The 20,700-nt window shown below is 45.9% G+C and overlaps 1 protein-coding gene across 1 annotated transcript in view; it reads left to right on the forward strand.

Annotated features, from left to right (window-relative positions):
• Positions 1-20,700, forward strand: part of ARL13A (ADP ribosylation factor like GTPase 13A) — a 187,551-nt gene that overhangs the window by 104,002 nt on the left and 62,849 nt on the right. Inside the window, exon 8 of the mRNA XM_044268697.1 lies at positions 9,234-9,332. Within this exon, the coding sequence (XP_044124632.1) occupies positions 9,234-9,332 (99 nt within the window). The remainder of the gene's footprint in view (positions 1-9,233; positions 9,333-20,700) is intronic.

The following is a 20,700-nucleotide window of genomic DNA, read 5'->3' on the forward strand; positions in this document are numbered from 1 at the left end:
AAAGGCAACACCCTATACTGAAAAAGCCCCTCCGGGGTGACAAAGGCCGTCTTCTCCTTTGCCGCCTCCGTCAGAGGTACCTGCCAGTAGCCCTTCGTGAGATCTAGGATCGAAAAATACCGGGCTTTTCCCAGCCGCTCTATCAACTCGTCTACCCGAGGCATGGGATAGGCGTCAAATTTTGATACCTCATTCAATTTCCTAAAATCATTACAGAACCATAATGAACCATCCGGTTTGGGAATAAGGACAATCGGGCTAGCCCACTCGCTCTTTGACTCTTCTATGACCCCTAGACGTAGCATCGATCTTACCTCCTGCGAAATGGCCTGTTGCCGAGCCTCCGGTACTCGGTATGGTCTTAGGCGGACTTTCACCCGGGGCTCGGTGACAATGTCATGCTCGATCAAGGTGGTACGTCCAGGAAGGTCAGAGAATACGTCCCTATTCCGACTAACAAATTCTTTCACCTCTTGTGCTTGTTTGGTCGACAGTCCGTCCCCTATCGTCACCCCAGCGGCGTTCTCCGGAACACCTGGTGACCCCGGGTCACTCCCTGACGTCCCGACAGAGGGCGGGCTGTCTGCAAACAAATTCTCTCTGTCTCTCCAAGGTTTTAGTAGATTCACATGATATACCTGTTCGGGCTTCCGCCTCCCTGGCTGGTATATCCTGTAATCAACTGGGCCCACCTTCTCCTTAACTTCATAGGGTCCTTGCCACCGGGCCAAGAATTTACTCTCGACCGTGGGCACGAGTACAAGAACTCGGTCCCCCGGGTGAAATGTCCTTACCCGGGCGGTTCGGTTATATACCCGACTCTGGGCCAGTTGTGCCGCTTCCATGTGCTCACGGACGATCGGCAACACGACCCCTATTCGGTCCTGCATTTTTCCTATGTGCTCTATCACACTTTTATGAGGCGTAGGCTGTTGCTCCCATGCTTCCTTAGCGATATCCAGTAGCCCACGGGGATGTCGCCCATATAACAACTCAAAGGGCGAGAACCCCGTGGACGCCTGGGGCACTTCCCGTACCGCAAACAAAACATAGGGCAACAGTAAGTCCCAATCTCTCCCGTCCTTAGCCACAACTCTTTTTAGCATGGACTTCAGGGTCTTATTAAACCGTTCTACTAACCCATCGGTTTGGGGATGGTAGACGGACGTGTGCAGGTGTTTAATATTTAATAGCTTACACAATTCCTTTGTTATTTTGGACATAAAGGGTGTCCCCTGGTCCGTCAGAATCTCATTTGGTATCCCCACCCGGGCAAACATACTCATGAGCTCTTTAGCTATTACCTTGGCCGACGTATGGCGCAATGGGACCGCCTCCGGATAGCGAGTGGCATAGTCTAACACTACCAGGATGTGTTGGTGACCTCGGGCTGACTTAATAATGGGGCCTACCAGATCCATGGCGATCCTTTCGAAGGGCACCTCTATAATGGACATAGGTACCAGTGGACTGCGATACTGAGGTTGGGGGCTAGTCAGCTGACACACTGGACAGGACTGACAGAACCTCCGGACTTCCTCATACAGACGTGGACAAAATTGTTGGTACCCTTTGGTCAATGAAAGAAAAAGTCACAATGGTCACAGAAATAACTTTAATCTGACAAAAGTAATAATAAATTAAAATTCTATAAATGTTAACCAATGAAAGTCAGACATTGTTTTTCAACCATGCTTCAACAGAATTATGTAAAAAAATAAACTCATGAAACAGGCATGGACAAAAATGATGGTACCCCTAACTTAATATTTTGTTGCGCAACCTTTTGAGGCAATCACTGCAATCAAACGCTTCCTGTAACTGTCAATGAGACATCTGCACCTCTCAGCAGGTATTTTGGCCCACTCCTCATGAGCAAACTGCTCCAGTTGTGTCCGGTTTGAAGGGTGCCTTTTCCAGACTGCATGTTTCAGCTCCTTCCAAAGATGCTCAATAGGATTGAGGTCAGGGCTCATAGAAGGCCACTTTAGAATAGTCCAATTTTTTCCTCTTAGCCATTCTTGGGTGTTTTTAGCGGTGTGTTTTGGGTCATTGTCCTGTTGCAAGACCCATGACCTGCGACTGAGACCAAGCTTTCTGACACTGGCTAGTACATTTCTCTCTAGAATTCCTTGATAGTCTTGAGATTTCATTGTACCCTGCACAGATTCAAGACACCCTGTGCCAGACGCAGCAAAGCAGCCCCAGAACATAACAGAGCCTCCTCCATGTTTCACAGTAGGGACAGTGTTCTTTTCTTGATATGCTTCATTTTTTCGTCTGTGAACATACAGCTGATGTGCCTTGGCAAAAACTTCGATTTTTGTCTCATCTGTCCACAGGACATTCTCCCAGAAGCTTTGTGGCTTGTCAACATGTAGTTTGGCATATTCCAGTCTTGCTTTTTTATGATTCGTTTTCAACAATGGTGTCCTCCTTGGTCGTCTCCCATGTAGTCCACTTTGGCTCAAACAACGACGGATGGTGCGATCTGACACTGATGTTCCTTGAGCATGAAGTTCACCTTGAATCTCTTTAGAAGTCTTTCTAGGCTCTTTTGTTACCATTCGGATTATCCGTCTCTTAGATTTGTCATCAATTTTCCTCCTGCGGCCACGTCCAGGGAGGTTGGCTACAGTCCCATGGATCTTAAACTTATGAATAATATGTGCAACTGTACTCACAGGAACATCTAGTTGCTTGGAGATGGTCTTATAGCCTTTACCTTTAACATGCTTGTCTATAATTTTCTTTCTGATCTCTTGAGACAGCTCTTTCCTTTGCTTCCTCTGGTCCATGTCGAGTGTGGTACACACCATATCACCAAACAACACAGTGATTACCTGGAGCCATATATATAGGCCCAATGGCTGATTACAAGGTTGTAGACACCTGTGATGCTAATTAGTGGACACACCTTGAATTAACATGTCCCTTTGGTCACATTATGTTCTGTGTTTTCTAGGGGTACCATCATTTTTGTCCATGCCTGTTTCATGAGTTTATTTTTTTACATAATTCTGTTGAAGCATGGTTGAAAAACAATGTCTGACTTTCATTGGTTAACATTTATAGAATTTTAATTTATTATTACTTTTGTCAGATTAAAGTTATTTCTGTGACCATTGTGACTTTTTCTTTCATTGACCAAAGGGTACCAACAATTTTGTCCACGTCTGTATATCCCAGGCCAATAGAATCGTTGAAGAATTCGCTCCAGCGTTTTCTTAACCCCCAGATGACCACCCAACACATGCGCATGCGCTAAATCCAAGACCATTCGCCGGTAAGGCTGGGGCACCACCAGTTGTTCCACCACCTCCTGCCTCACCTTATCTACCCTATATAACAGGTCCTGGTTATAGGCCAGGTGAGGAAATACGGTATCGGCGCCGGGACGCTGGGCAACACCATTAACCACCGACACACCTTCTCTAGCCCGCAATAACGTCGAATCCTGGAGCTGTGCGGTCCCGAAGGTTTCTCGGGGCACCTCCAGATCCAGGATGGACGAACTTTCTACTGTCTCACCCGCCAATACTTCTAGGGGAAACCGGTCAGGATTACACTCTACCTCCTCTACGGTGACCCCTACAGCTGGGGCCCCTGCCTCGGGGTCCTCGGGCTCGGGACCTGGACATTTTCATTCCCCATAGGTAGGCAACCCGTTCCTCCACAAAGTCCAGAACAGGGGAAAGTCCCTCCCCAATATTGCGGCATAAGGGAGCCGTCTCCCCACCCCGACGACATGTGGTACCTCCTTTCCACACACTGCCAGGGTAACCTTAGTGGTGGGATACTCCCTGCGATCCCCATGTATACAGACAATGGTAAGGGTTCGCCTTTCTGGGAGTTTTTCCGTTACCAGCGACTCATGGACCAGAGTTACCAGGCTCCCAGAGTCCAGCAGGGCCTGCACGGAGTGTCCATTAACAACGACATCACACACCGGAGGGTTGTCAGCCGCCAGCAGGGGGTCAGCTATATACACCGGTTGGGCATAAAAAGAGGACCGGCGAGCGAACCCGCAGTCCATGGGTTCGGATGCCCTAGGGCAGTTGGATGCCACATGTCCCCAGTCCTGACAATGCCAACATCTGATCCTCGCAGCCTCCCTCCTCCCCAGGGTATTCCTCCCACGGACTGGAGATCCACTCCCCTCCTTATGTGGTGGGATCCCTTTTTCAGGATCCCGGGTCGGCAACGGGGGCTGACGTGACTTCGGTAGTACCGCTGAGTCCCGCACCAAATCCTGAGTGGCCATATACCTCTCCACCAGGCTAACCAGTTGTTCCAGGTTGCCTGGATCGCCTTGTCCCACCCAGCGCTGTATGGCTCTCGGGAGGGTACGCACAAACCTGTCGACCACGACCCTTTCAACCATCTGAGAAGTGCTCAATATTTCAGGCTGAAGCCATTTTTTTACTAGGTGAAGTAAGTCATAGGCTTGTGACCGGGCGGGTCGGGACTCGGCAAACACCCACTGACACACCCTGTGCGCTCGCACATAGGTGTTTACCCCCAACCTGGCCAACACCTCAGCTTTTAGCCTCTCATAGTCCTTGGCCTCATCGCAGCTGAGGTCAAAATAGGCCTTTTGAGCGTCCCCCACCAGAAAAGGCGCCACCACCTCGGCCCACTGCTCCAACGGCAGCCTCTCTTGCTCCGCGGTTCTTTTGAATACCATCAGGAATGCCTCTATATCATCTCCCGGACCCATTTTCCTCAGGGCGGATCGGACTTTGTCCCTGGCGGTAGACACAGTCGGGGTTGTCGCAGTTGAAACTCCTTGCAGGGATGTTTGCACCGACTCTTGCATGGCTACCAGCTGCTGCATTAGGAGATTGTTTGTTTGCTGCTGTGCACACATAGCCTCCTCATGTCTTTTTTGCTGTAGCTCATTACTTTCCCTCTGAGCCTGCAATGCCTGTTGCTGCTGTACATTACTCTGAATCAGGTGCTTAATGGCCTCCTCCATCTTGTCAGGAACCATAAAACTTGCAGGCCTGATATATGACATGCAGTCCAACACAACTTTTGCCTCAGGCCTGCCTCACTGCAGGAATACCCGCATCATCCACCAATTGTGGGGATGTGCTCGTGGTAGGCTACGGTAGCGGCGGCAGTATTGAGGCAATCACAGACAGTCTTTGTGATACACTGTGACTTTATTCACACCAAAGGCATAACAGGCAATGTGCAGACCACACAGGGGCGTATTCACATAGTGCATAAAACAAAAGTCCTTCCATAGAAAATAAACAGCAGGTTTGAGTCACCTTGGTTTGGACAGACCACAGCAGTTCTGCAGGCTTGTAAGCTACCTGCCTTTGTCTCCCTTTGGCCAGAGCCCCTTCGGCTCGTAGCACCACAGGTCCCAGGCTGTCCTTCAATTTGTGCTGCGCCCAGACTCTCCTTCACCAGCACTGACTCTGTCTGTGTAAATCTCCAGCACAGCAAGACACACCCCACCCCCATCATCAGCAGGCTGGGTTCTTTAAAGGCCCAGCTCCACCAAAAACCTGGGCTGGCCGTGGGGAACAGTAAGAACCGGTCCGGACACGCTGCGCCAGCAGCATTCGCCGCTGTAACCGCAATGATCCGGTTCTTACTCCACCGAGGCCAGGACCTCTGGTGGCACGTATCGTCCGTCCATTATTATTCCGGGGACTCTCCTACAATGGTCTAGAGAATCGGCAAACAGCACAATAGGTGTTCCTGGAGCAGGGCCGATCCTAGCTCTTCTGCTGCCTGAGGCAAAAATTTTAATGGTGCCCTCCCTCCCAATAAAAAATACGTAGTATGAAAGCAATCTAGCCACCGAACTCCAAGACTGTCCTGCCAGATTTGGTACTGTACAAGTACAGATAATGTTGTTGTTATCACCTGCAGTCCTATGTAACACCACAGGTAACACAGTGATAAATCTCTGATTACAGATACTATAGTAGATGTTACCTGCAGCCCTATGTAACAGCACAGATAACACTAGTGCTGATAATGTGGTAGTGTTACCTGCAGTCCTATGTAAAACCACAGATAACACTAGTGCTGATAATGTGGTAGTGTTACCTATGTCCTTAGTGTGCCTCCCTATGCTTCTCCCATGGGACTCCATGCTGGTGGCTCTGCCTTCTCCTCCTTCGTCTTCTTGCCCCGCACAGAACATCCTGATGCAGCTGTGTCAAGACATAGGAACAATGGGCATGGTAATGTTACACACACACAAACACACATACACACACACAGGACAGGCATACATCGGGACAGACACATCTGTGCTCCCTTCACAGTGGTAATACCCTCTTTGTGCCCCCTTACAGTATTTATGCTCTCTCTCTGCCCCCTTCACAGCAGTAATGCCCATTGTGCCATCTTCACAGTAGTAATGCCCATTGTGCCACCTTCACAGTAATGCCCATTGTGCTGCCTTCACAGTAGTAATGCTCATTGTGCCCCCTTCACAGTAGTAATGCCCATTGTGCCCCTCCACAGTAGTTATGCCCATTGTGCCCCTTTCACAGTAGTAATGCCCATTTTGCCCCTCCACAGTAGTAATGCCCATTGTGCCCTCTTTATAGTAATAATGCTTATTGTGCCCCCTTCACAGTACTAATGCCCTCTGTGCCCCCTTCATTGTAGCAATGCCCTCTGTGCCTTTTTATAGTAGTAATGACCTCTGTATCCTCTTTGTAATAGTAATGCCCTCTGGTCCCCCTTTGTAGTAGTAATGGCCACTTTGTAGTAGCAATGCCCTCTGTGACCCTTTTTGATAGTAATGGCCTCTGTGCCCCTTTTACAATAGTAATGCCAAGTGGCATAGTGTGGTTTCTAGCACCCAGGGCAAGCCAAAACTTACGCCCCCCAAGCCTGTGGGCACACCTTTTTAGAAGATAATGTAGTAGATCACTTGCAGTCCTACGTAACTCCACATATAACACAGTGATAACTCAGAGTACAGATAATGTGGTAGATGGGTGTGAGGACCCAGAATTCAGAACACACACAGTGTCACCTAAAGTCTGGGGCTGGTCTATGGCAGTGTGGCCCAAATTCTCAATCTCCTCCCCCAACCCTACCATGAAACAGATATTTGGATGGACATTACATACATCGCTATTAAATAAACAGGAGAATGCAGCACCATACCTGTTACATCCAGTGACGTTTCCTAGGATGTAGACTCTTTCCTCAACGTCTTCATTCAAAGATAGGACAGTCATGATGCCGCTTCTTGTGTCTGCAGAGTTTCACAGAAAAAAAATTTGATTTGTCCCTTTACTATCATCCTCCCCCTCCTGGTGCCTAAACACGGTCATCCTGCTGCCCTCCAATACTGTGCTAGACCCATACAGATAGTCCCCCATTCCCCATATTATTCCCCCTGTATATTATAATGACCCCCTCTGTATTATTATAATGGCCCCTCTGTATTAGTATTATTAACTATTATTATTATTGTTAATAATAATATAAATGGCCCCCTCTGTATTATTATTATTATTATTATTATTAATTATTATGGCCCACTCTGTATCATTATTATTATGACCCCCCCCCCGTATCAATATTATAATTGCCCCTCTGTATTATTATTATAATGACACCTCTGTATTATTATAATCGCTCCTCTGTATTATTATTATTATTATTATATTGACCCTCTGTATTATTATAATAGCCCTTCTATTATTATTATAATGGAGCATCTGTATTCTTAGTATATATAATGTCCCCCTCTTTGTTATTAATATAATGGCCCCCTCTTTGTTATTAATATAATGGCCCCCTCTTTGTAATTAACATAATGGCCCTCTCTTTGAAATTAATATAATGGCCCCCTCATTAGTATAATCTCCTCGGTCCTCCTCTCTTTGGTCCTCCCCCACCCCCATAGTGCCCCCAGTACCTCCGCAATTAGGGTAGGGTACATACATAAAAAAAATAATAATAATAATACTTAACTCTCTCCATCACAGCTTGTGGCGTCCCGGCGCAGGCAGTCACGAATGCCTCACTGTGCCTTCCCGTGCCACTTCATTTCACGAGGCCCGAAGCAGGAGGTCACAGTGATGTAATCGTGACCTCCTGCGTCGCTGGGTTCACACCAGAGCGTTTTACAGCGCGTTCCTACGCGCTGTAAAACGCTCAACAGGCAAGAACCAATGATTCCCTATGGGCATGGTTCTCACCTGAGTGTTTTACAGCACGTACGAATGTACTGTAAAACGCCCTACGCCCCAAGAAGTACAGGAGCTTCTTTGGGGCGTAATGTCACGCATTCCCGCACATAGACTTCCGGGAATGCGCGACAATGGGCGTTTGCTTGTGAACCTCCCGCGTATGTAAACGCCCGATAAAATCGCGCATACAGAGGAAACCGACCCGCCACGCTACACCACTGGTAATGCCCTCTGTGCCCACCTTATGGTAGTAATGCCCACTGTGCCCCTTTGTAGTAATAATGCCCTCTCTTCTGTTCCCCCTTTATAGTAGCAATGTCCTCTCCTCTGTGCCCCCTTTGTAGTAGCAATGCCCTCTGTTTAAAAAAAAAAATGCAAAAAAACAACAACACACTGACTCACCTTGGTCCGTTCCTGAAGCTCACAGTCCTCTCTCCCCCTGCAGACACAGATTGCGCGCGGGCTGCAGGGTCCTCCCACACAGGCCGGCAGTGTGATCTGTGCCTGCAGGCTGAATGGTGGAGAAGGGAGAAGTCTCCATTCTGTGCGCTGCAGGCCTGAAGAAGGGGAGGAGCGCGGAGAGCTGAGAGGTCGAAAGCGAGTGAAAACTGCTGCCTGAGGCGAGATTCTCATCTTGCCTCATGGCAGAAACGCCCCCTGGAGGTGTTGAAAAGCACTGGGGGCAGAGAAAACTGATCCCTGGGCTGTGAGACAGAAGGTTTGCAAGAGGAAAGTTCTGGTGGTCAGACGCGTTGCATAGGTGGCAAGCACTATCTTGGCCTTGGCTGTCGGGCTATGGGAGTATCTGCTCAAAAGAACATCCATAGGCTTCTGGTGGCCATGCCCCTATTGCTATAATATTCATTGAACATATTCTCGACTCTGCAGTTGTAAATATACAGGACATCTCAGCTTTTTATATTTTAACACATGATAACAAATGTAACAAGGTTTCCATGAAAAAATTGATATGCAGCTAATCTGAACAGTATTTAAATAGAAAAGGAGGACGAGTCTATTGAAGAAATAAAAGTATGCTTATTTTCACAGGTCCCAAAAGAAGAAGGAAAAAGAAGAAGCCTGTTCCAAAAAAACAAATAAAATCTATGGAAGTTGGAGCCCATACTGGGGATATGGAAAACACATTTGGTGAGTTCATCTAATAAAGAATATAGGACACATATGGGAGTATTACATAATATTCAGTAAAGTTTGGGGCAAGGTGATATATGTGACCACACATACAGGTATAGGCAATGATTGTGATCTACACAACTATGAATATTTTTTGTGTTGAGCGAATCAAAGAAGACTTTAATCCAAATTTCAGGAAAAATTTGATCTGTCACAAAGCCAAATTTTCACTTTCCATGGTTACTAATCAATTTTTCATCCATTTGCATGCGGAGAGGCCATCACAACCTTGTTGATTTAAAGAAAACACGCCAAATCATGCGCACGGTTACGTATGATGTTATCACGCTGGCTGGGCGTAGTGCTGGCCAGCATGATGATGTTGTGATGCAATCGTATTTCCCCGTCATTGCATCCGCTACATACAATGGAATGCGATTTGTGACAAAGTAATTCATATTGAATAAAATTTATTTGTAAACTCCAGAAAAGCAGCCCAATAGATTTTTTTATAACTTTGCTCATCTCTATACAGTGGATATAAAAAGTCTACACACCCCTGTTAAAATGTCAGGTTTCTGCGCTGTAAAAAAATTGAGACAAAGACAAATAATTTCAGAACTTTTTCCACCCTTAATGTGACCTATAAACTGTACAACTCAATTGAAACACAAAGTGAAATCTTTTAGGTGGAGGGAAGAAAACAAAAATAATTTGGTTGCATAAGTGTGCACACTCTCTTATAACTGGGGATGTAGCTTTGTTCAGAATTAAGCAATCACATTCAAAATCATGTTAAATAGGAGTCAGCATACACCTGCCATCATTTAACTCCTTAAGGACACAGCCATATTTCACCTTAAGGACCAGGCAATTTTTTGCAAATCCGAACAGTCACTTTAAGTGGTGATAACTTTAAAACGCTTTGACTTATCCAGGGTATTCTGAGATAGTTTTTTCGTCACATATTGTACTTCACGACACTGGTAAAATGAATTTAAAAAAAATCTTTTTTATTTATGAAAAAATACCAAATTTACCCAAATTTTGTAAAAAATTTCCAAGTTTCAATTTCTCTACTTCTATAATACATAGTAATACCTCCAAAAATAGTTATTACTTTACATTCCCCATATGTCTACTTCATGTTTGGATCATTTGGGGAATGACATTTTAGTTTTTGGGACGTTACAAGTCTTAGAAGCAAACCCAATTTTTAGGGACCAGTTCAGGTCTGAAGTTATTTTGCGAGGCTTACATAATAGAAACCACCCAAAAATGACCCCATTCTAGAAACTACACCCCTCAATGTATTCAAAACTGATTTTACAAACATTGTTAACCCTTTAGGTGTTCCACAAGAGTTAAAGGCAAATGGAGATAAAATTTGAGAATTTCAATTTTGGGGCAAATTTTCCATTTGAATCCATTTTTTCCAGTAACAAAGCAAGGGTTAACAGCCAAACAAAATGCTACATTTATTGCCCCGATTCTGTAATTTGCAGAAACCCCCCATATGTGACCGTTACCAAATGGGACAAAAAGGCCATCAAAATCTGCTTTCCAGAAACCATACGGCGTTCCTTTCCTTCTGCGCCCTGCCGTTTGGTCATACAGCAGTTTATGACCACATATGGGGTGTTTCTGTAAACTGCAGAATCAGGGTAATAAATATTAGGTTTTGTTTGGCTGTTAACCTTTGCTTTGTTACTGGAAAAAAAATGTTTAAAATTGAAAATTTGTCCCAAAAATGCTCTTTTGGCACAGTTTTTATTAATATTTTTTGACCGTGTTCATCTGAGGGGTTAGGTCATAGGGTATTTTTATAGAGCAGATTCTTACGGCTGCGGCGATACCTAATTTTTTTACATTCATTTGTTTTACACTATATTATCTTTTTATATATAAAAAAAAACATTTTAGTATCTCCATAGAGTCCTTTTTTACTTTTAGCCGATTATCTTAGGTAGATTTTTCCGGGATAAAAAGACGATTTTATTGGCACTATTTTGGGGGGCATATGACTTTTTGATCGCTTGCTATTGCAATTTTTGTGATGTAAGGTGACAACAAAAAAAATACAGTTTTTATTTAATTTTTTTGACCGTGTTCATCTGAGGGGCTAGGTCATGGGGTATTTTTATAGAGCAGATTCTTATGGACGCGGAGATACCTAATATTATTTTTTTATTTTTTACACTATATTATCTTTTTATAAACAAAAAAAAAACATTTTAGTATCTCCATAGTCTAAGAGTCAGTAGTTTTTTTGGGCTAAATTGGGGAAGGGGAATATAAATTTAGTACTCTATGGAAGTGTGGTACTCCCTGAAGTAACCAATAATGCAGAGGCCCGGATGATCAGGGCACGTGTCACACTGAGTAGTGGTGTCGTTCCGTAACCCCCTCCTGTGACACACTCTGCACCTTTCTTGGGTCCATCTCTTCTTTCCAGTATGGGGGACCATACCTGGAAAGTGTTGGCCAGGGACGATCCGGGCGCCTCCAGTTCCCGAGGTACTCCAGCCTGCTCTTTCCCGGTCAGAAAAGATCAGGCCCTTGAGGACTGCCTCATAGAACTGAAGGAATGTCCCTTTGATGCAAGTGCTCTGGGACAGCACAAAAGAGTTGTACAAGGCAACCTGCACCAAGCAGACCACAACTTTTTTTTTACCATACCCGGGTTTTGCGCATGGCATTATATGGCTTGAGGACTTGATCAGAGAGATCAACTCCTCCAATATACCGATTGTAGTTGACGATACAATCGGGCTTGAGGACTGTTGCAGCGTTACCTCGCACAGGGACAGGGGTGATGCCGTTAACCGTGAATTGTGGACAGTACAAGGTCTCGGGTCTCACCCCTGGGGATAGGTACCTGGAGGGGGTGGGTAGGGAGGCTGCGTTTATTTTTCTGCACGGTCCTACAAGCGGACGTAGATCTGGCAGCAAGGCACTGGAACAAGGGGATACTAGTATAAAAGTTATCCACGTGCAGGTGGCAACCCTTATCTAGCAGTGGGTGCATAAGGTCCCACACAAGTTTTCCGCTAACACCCAGAGTGGGGGGACATTCTGGGGGGTTGAATACGGGAATCTCGCCCCTTGTACACATGAAACTTATAAGCGTACCCTGAGGTACTCTCACAAAGTTTGTACAGCTTCACGCCATACCTCGCCCGCTTTGAGGGAACATACTGGCGGAAAAGGAGTCTCCCCTTGAAAGCAATGAGAGACTCATCAACCGCAACCTCCCTTCCAGGTACATAGGCCTGCACAAATCTGGCCCCAAAGTGATCGATGGGGGGGACATGATGCATTATCTGCATAATGCAGGCATTTCTGGATGGCCTTAAACTGGGAGCGTGTCATGGCCGTACTGTAAAGTGGGGTCTGGTAGAGGACGTCCATACTCCAGTAATGCGTGACACTAGGTTTCTTGACTAGGCCCATGTGCAGCACAAGGCCCCTAAACGTCCTCATCTCGGCTGCACTGACCGTAGTCCAGCCACTTGGCCTAGCCAAAAAGGAGCCCGAGTGTTGAGCAACAAACTGTTGGGTGTACAGGTTTGTTTGCTCTACCATTAGATTTACATAGTGGTCACTGAAAAAAAGACTAAAGTAGTCGTATTCAGTGAAGCCCACTGTGGAAATCTGGATTCCTGGTTGGCCTACAAAATCAGGAATCACGGGCTCAAAACGCTCTGGGGTATACCATGCAAGTTCACCGGCAGGGGGCTCCGGCAGACTTAACTGGTGGGCCGGAAAATTAGTACGAGCCCCAGAGCTTCTCGTACTAGTGTGTTCCACAGGGTCCCTAGCATAGCGGTCCCCTTGCTCAACATGGTGGCGTCTCCGCCGCCTTGGGGCTCATCATCATCGCTAGATGATGAGGAGGACACGGATGACAAAAGGAAAGTGGGGTCATCCTCGTCCTCACTGGGGCTCTCGGTCTTGGAGGAAAGCTAGGCGTATGCCTCCTCGGCCGAGAACATCCGACGGGCCATAGGGGAGTGTGTGTGTGCGTGATAAACTTTATTGGGTGTGCGTCTGTATGGGGGCACGGGTGTTCGCGAACTTACCCTAAACCTAACAGACAAAAAAAAAAAAAGGCAAGAAATGTGAAAAATAAAAATCCAAACTTGCTGATCAACCATCCGAAGTTGATCAGCGGTGGGGTGTGTGATGCGCTAACAGTGGCTGGATGCTAAGAGTGCCGGCCACAGTCAGCGTACGCATACAAAAAATAAAAATAACTGCTTGCGCCCCAAAAAAAGTTGTGGGGGGGGCATGCTGCAGCAACCCTGGGGTGGTCTATCTCCAAGCTAGTGCTGCCTCAAAGTTTTTTTTTTTAATGCATGCAAAATGCTACTCTATTATAACACAACAAAAAACAAAACGGGAGCGAGTACGTACTCATAAATCAAGTCATATAGATTATTCATACCCCTCGGATTTCTCATGTTCAGTGTAAAAATCCAAAAGGATTCTTTATTCAGAAATTGCCTGTTTATGTCTCCTCCACGTGCAGATTTAAAAACCCTTTCTATACCCATGACACTCAGGCTTGTCAGTTCATCCTGATCAACATCTTTAAAATGCCTCGATAACAGAGACGTTCAGCACTTTGAGATTAGAGACATCCGTCAAGTGCTTTCTTATTCTCTCTTTCAGGCTGTTTGAGGTGCATCCCACGTATTGAATGCTGCAGGCTTTGCAGGTTGCCAAATAAATGACATTATTCGGGTTACAGTTGACAGAGGTATAACTACCATAGCGGCAGAACATGTGACTGCTATAGGGCCCAAGGCAACTAGGGGGCCCAGTATTAGTTGGGATCATCCCCTCTTCTACTGGAAGTGAAAACTTGGTCAGGACTCTACCCTCTAAAGGAACAACGTTTTGCAAATGCAGTAGAAAAATGTCCCAAGGGTCACTGAAAAGGGTTTAGGCAGAAACCCTTCTGTCCTGTGAGGGGGGCCTGGTTTGCTATGGGGCCCTTACTTTTCTCGGTACGCCACTGACAGTTGATATACGATCTGATTTTAAAAACCTTCTTGGTTACACTGGATTCAAATGTTTTACCCACTGTAATATATTGACAGGTTTTACAAATGCTATGGCCACATTTGTAACTGCCCACAGCATTCAATCACATGCAGGGCTGGTTCTAGGTGAAATGGGTCCCTGGGGCGAAAAATAATAAGGGGGCAATAACTTGCTGACTTTAACGTCCCTTCCCCCTTAACTACAGAAATACAGCGCCCCATACCTCTTACATCCAGTGACATCTCCTTTGATGTAGATGTTCTCTGTCCTCGTCTTCTCCTTTCAGATCTTCAGACCAGACCACCATTTTGTCGCCATTTTCTGTCTCTGTAGTTTGACAAAAATAAATTAATCTTAGTTTACTACTTTTCCATCATCCTCCCATCTTCTGGACAAATCATCCTACTACCCCCAATACAGTGCCACTGTGCTCTCCAATACTATACTGCAGAAACAGATAATTCCCCCTGATAATACTAGTACCACACAGAGCCCCCATATAAAATAACCCTTCTTTGTGGCCTCAGTAGAAGCCTTCATAGTGCCCCATAATAATGTGCCAGTATCAAGTGCCTCTCTTCCACCCCCCATGTGCTAGTAATAAGTGCCTCTCCATGCCCCCCATGTGCCAGTAACAAGTGCCAAACCCCCATGTGCCAGTAACAAGTGCCTCTCTTCCCCCCATGGGCCAGTATCAAGTGCCTCCCCCCATGTGCCAGTATTATGTGTCAAACCCCCCCATGTGCCAGGATCAAGTGCCAAACCCTCCCATGTTCCAGGATCATGTTCCAACCCCCCCATGTGCCAACCCCCATGTGCCAGTACCAAGTGCCAACCTCCAATGTGCCAGTATTAAGTGCCAAACCCCCTCCATGTGCCAGTATCAAGTGCCAAACCTCCCCCATGTGCCAGTATCAAGTACCAAACCCCCCCACCCCATGTGTCAGTATCAAATGCCTCCCGCTCCCCCCATGTGCCAGTATCAAGTGCCAAACCCCCCACCCCCATGTGCCAGTATCAAGTGCCTCCCGCTCCCCTCATGTGCCAGTATCAAGTGCCAAACCCCACCCCCACCCACATGTGCCAGTTTCAAGTGCCTCACGTTCCCCCATATGGCAGTAAAAGTCTGGTATAAAAAACACTTATATTTACCTCCATCACACAGCAATGCGATGCAGGCCTCTTCCGGCCTGTGTCCCGCGCTGTACGGCTCAGGCGGCGCAATTACGTAATTGCGCCTCCTGCAGCGGCCTCTGATAGGCTGCGGGCACAAGGCCTGCAGCCTATCAGATGAACAGGAAAGAGAGACGCCTCTCTCTCTCCTGCTCCACAGTACAGGCATCTGTATCGCTGTCCTGAGGACGGCAATACAGATGACTATGGAGAGGACCGCTTCCACAATGGAAGCGTTCATCTCCCAGTAACCGGGCCGCCCCTTTCCCGGAGCCAGAGCGAGGTCCCCATCAGCGCGAGGCCTCACAAAAAAATATAAATAAAGGCTCGGGACCGGCCGGTGTCGGATGGTGGGCTTGGGGGCCCCTAAGGACTCAGGGGCCTGGGGGCATATGCCCCCCTTGCCTATATGGAAGCGCTGGCCCTGATCACATGGGTTTGCCAGTATCTGACTTTTCTATGAACAAGCTAAGCGACAAAGTGGAATACAAAGTAGGTGCTCGTCTTCTTACCACTTGAAAGTCTGGCTCAAAAATTTGGCACAAGCTGTCATCTTGAAATAAAATGGGTAGATATTTCCGGATAATATTTTGTATCTCCTGAAACGTGACTATAGGAGGTGACAACCCTCAGTTGTTTGTTGTCCTCACCTACCCTCCTCACTGTACTGTGTGTGATCAATGACTCTATTCACATGTTTTACTTTCTCTTCCGCCTGCTTCAAAATCTGATCACTGTATTCGATCACTCTCTCAAACAGAGCCAGGCTCGGACTGGCCCACAGGGGTACAGGGGAATCCCCCGGTGGGCCCCTGAGCAAGGTGGGCCCCTAGTCTCCCACCCCCTGCACAAGTGGCACATAACACAGTACTTACTGCACTACATACATATATTCAATGTACAGCACCTCAACCAGCCTATGTTCATATAAGAAACGTGTTTGATTATTTATTATATTTGAATGTATCTGTACAGTGGGCCCCCAAAATAAATTTTACTGGTGGGCCCTAGGTACTCCAGTCCGACACTGAACAGAGCTATTAAACATTAAACATTAACTTAAACATTAAATCTTCTTAGCAGTCCGGCGGACTCTAATGGTTTCACCATAGGGATTTCCTTTTATTACATGTTTCGGATGACATTGTGATGACCTGGAACTCTACAGACCAGAGTTTTTAGCACATCGACTACTTGAATAAGAACAATATGAATCTTAGATTTACATATAATTTGTCCTCAGAGGACATTCCTTTTTTGGACATTCAGCTATCGAATAAGACGGGCAAGGTGGTTAGCAGGAATTATAGAAAAGACACAAGCGGTAACACCCAGCTTTTAGCACAAAAATAGAAGAAAAAAAAGTGGCACTCCAACTTCTCAATGTAGTTTGCATGCTGGGTGAGAAATAAACAAAGACAGTACATTGAGAAGTTGGAGTGCCACGTTTTTTTTTCTTCTAATTTTGTACTTTTGTTCTGGTTCTGATCAATGGTCAGGTACAGTCAGGTCCATAAATATTGGGACATCAACACAATTGTAAAATTTTTGGCTCTATACACCACCATAATGGATTTGAAATGAAATGAACAAGATGTCCTTTAACTGCAGACTGTCATCTTTAATTTGAGGGTATTTACATCCAAATCAGGTGAACGGTGTAGGAATTACAACAGTTTGCATATGTGCCTCCCACTTGTTAAGGGACAAAAAGTAAAAATATTTAATAAAATAACAATAATAGTTTGCACTGTTATGGGGGATCTACGGATGACACATTGTTATGAGGATATTTGGGAGATCTTTGGATGACGCACTGTTATGTGACTATAACCTCCCTCATCTTTTAGAATACACCCATATACTGCAGTACATTGGTGTATTCTTAAAGATGAGGGGGGTTATAGTCACATTTAATATTAGCACTGTCCAGAGACTATAATGTAATTGCAAAATAAAACAATTGTTGGAGGGCACTCAATTACCTGACAACATTAGACAGGGTATCAATAAACCTATTTAATACACTATATAAATCACATCAAATACCCGCTAAAAATATTCACATAAAATAATTGCATTAACAATTCACATGCAATATTCGTATGAATAATTCACATCAACGCTATACAAAATGTGTACACATATATTCGCACAGGGGTATATTCGGCAACAGGATCGAAGATGGAAAAAAAATGACGAATATTCTAAAAAAACGAATATATAGCACTATATTGAATATAGTGCAATATATTTAGTTTTTTAGAATATTCATCATTTTTTTCCATCTGAAGTTATGATTCCTCCCTGCTTAAAGGGACACTGTCAGGCCTTCTGAGCATAATTAGATCTTTATATGCCCTCCTAGGTCTTGTAATAAGTTTCCAATTCATGTAAGTATTATCCCTGTGCGCATGGTAAACAGTGAAAAATAATCTTTATAATCACCTGTCAATCAACTCTCCTTTATGCCCAAGGGGCGTTCTTTGCGCCACATTTGTGCCCAGCCGCGCCCCAACTGCCGGATCCTTAGACACACCCATCTCATTAGAATTCACTTTGCTGGGCGGTATTTTCCTGTCCCTGTCATTCGGAGATCCCGCGCATGCCCGAAACAAAGTTACGGTCATCGGCCTCAATAGGGGACGCAGAAGCCGCCCAGCGAAGTGAATATTGATGAGCTGGGCAGCGCTTCAAAACGGCAGTTGGGGAGCGGCTGGCTGGGCAGAAGTGAAGCTGAAACGCCGCCCTTTGGGCAGAAAGAAGACCGATTACATCAGGTTATAAAACATCAGTTTGCACTGTTCATAAGGTGGACAGGAGTTAGACTTACAGGTCCTTCTAAAAAAATTAGCATATTGTGATAAAGTTCATTATTTTCTGTAATGTACTGATAAACATTAGACTTTCATATATTTTAGATTCATTACACACCAACTGAAGTAGTTCAAGTCTTTTATTGTTTTAATATTGATGATTTTGGCATACAGCTCATGAAAACACAAATTTCCTATCTCAAAAGATTAGCATATTTCATCCGACCAATAAAATAAAAGTGTTTTTAATACAAAAAAAAGTCAACCTTCAAATAATTATGTTCAGTTATGCACTCAATACTTGGTCGGGAATCCTTTTGCAGAAATGACTGCTTCAATGCGGCGTGGCATGGAGGCAATCAGCCTGTGGCACTGCTGGGGGTTATGGAGGCCCAGGATGCTTCGATAGCGGCCTTAAGCTCATCCAGAGTGTTGGGTCTTGCGTCTCTCAACTTTCTCTTCCCAATATCCCACAGATTCTCTATGGGGTTCAGGTCAGGAGAGTTGGAAGGCCAATTGAGCACAGTAATACCATGGTCAGTAAACCATTTACCAGTGGTTTTGGCACTGTGAGCAGGTGCCAGGTCGTGCTGAAAAATGAAATCTTCATCTCCATAAAGCTTTTCAGCAGATGGAAGCATGAAGTGCTCCAAAATCTCCTGATAGCTAGCTGCATTGACCCTGCCCTTGATAAAACACAGTGGGCCAACACCAGCAGCTGACATGGCACCCCAGACCATCACTGACTGTGGGTACTTGACACTGGACTTCAGGCATTTTGGCATTTCCCTCTCCCCAGTCTTCCTCCAGACTCTGGCACCTTGATTTCCGAATGACATGCAACAGTCCAGTGCTGCTTCTCTGTAGCCCAGGTCAGGCGCTTCTGCTGCTGTTTCTGGTTCAAAAGTGGCTTGACCTGGGGAATGCGGCACCTGTAGCCCATTTCCTGCACACGCCTGTACACGGTGGCTCTGGATGTTTCTACTCCAGACTCAGTCCACTGCTTCCGCAGGTCCCCCAAGGTCTGGAATCGGTCCTTCTCCACAATCTTCCTGAGGGTCCACTGCCACACTTCCTGTGGTTTTCTGCCACACTTTTTCCTTCCCACAGACTTCCCACTGAGGTGCCTTGATACAGCACTCTGGGAACAGCCTATTCGTTCAGAAATTTCTTTCTGTGTCTTACCCTCTTGCTTGAGGGTGTCAATGATGGCCTTCTGGACAGCAGTCAGGTCGGCAGTAGAGTTGAGCGAACACCTGGATGTTCGGGTTCGAGAAGTTCGGCCGAACATCCCGGAAATGTTCGGGTTCGGGATCCGAACCCGATCCGAACTTCGTCCCGAACCCGAACCCCATTGAAGTCAATGGGGACCCGAACTTTTCGGCACTAAAAAGGCTGTAAAACAGCCCAGGAAAGAGCTAGAGGGCTGCAAAAGGCAGCAACATGTAGGTAAATCCCCTGCAAACAAATGTGGATAGGGAAATGAATTAAAATAAAAATTAAATAAATAAAAATTAACCAAAATCAATTGGAGAGAGGTTCCATAGCAGAGAATCTGGCTTCCCGTCACCCACCACTGGAACAGTCCATTCTCAGATATTTAGGCCCCGGCACCCAGGCAGAGGAGAGAGGTCCCGTAACAGAGAATCTGTCTTCATGTCAGCAGAGAATTAGTCTGCATGTCATAGCAGAGAATGAGGCTTCACGTCAGCCACCACTGCAACAGTCCATTGGCATATATTTAGGCCCAGCACCCAGGCAGAGGAGGGAGGTCCCGTAACAGAGAATCTGTCTTCATGTCAGCAGAGAATTAGTCTGCATGTCATAGCAGAGAATGAGGCTTCACGTCAGCCACCACTGCAACAGTCCATTGGCATATATTTAGGCCCAGCACACACACAGGCAGAGGAGAGAGGTCCCGTAACAGAGAATCTGGCTTCATGTCAGCAGAGAATCAGTCTGCATGTCATAGCAGAGAATGAGGCTTCACGTCAGCCACCACTGCAACAGTCCATTGGCATATATTTAGGCCCAGCACACACACAGGCAGAGGAGAGAGGTCCCGTAACAGAGAATCTGGCTTCATGTCAGCAGAGAATCAGTCTGCATGTCATAGCAGAGAATGAGGCTTCACGTCAGCCACCACTGCAACAGTCCATTGGCATATATTTAGGCCCAGCACCCAGGCAGAGGAGGGAGGTCCCGTAACAGAGAATCTGTCTTCATGTCAGCAGAGAATTAGTCTGCATGTCATAGCAGAGAATGAGGCTTCACGTCAGCCACCACTGCAACAGTCCATTGGCATATATTTAGGCCCAGCACACACACAGGCAGAGGAGAGAGGT

Source organism: Bufo gargarizans, chromosome 9, assembly GCF_014858855.1.
Source record: "Bufo gargarizans isolate SCDJY-AF-19 chromosome 9, ASM1485885v1, whole genome shotgun sequence".
NCBI classification, from domain to species: domain Eukaryota; kingdom Metazoa; phylum Chordata; class Amphibia; order Anura; family Bufonidae; genus Bufo; species Bufo gargarizans.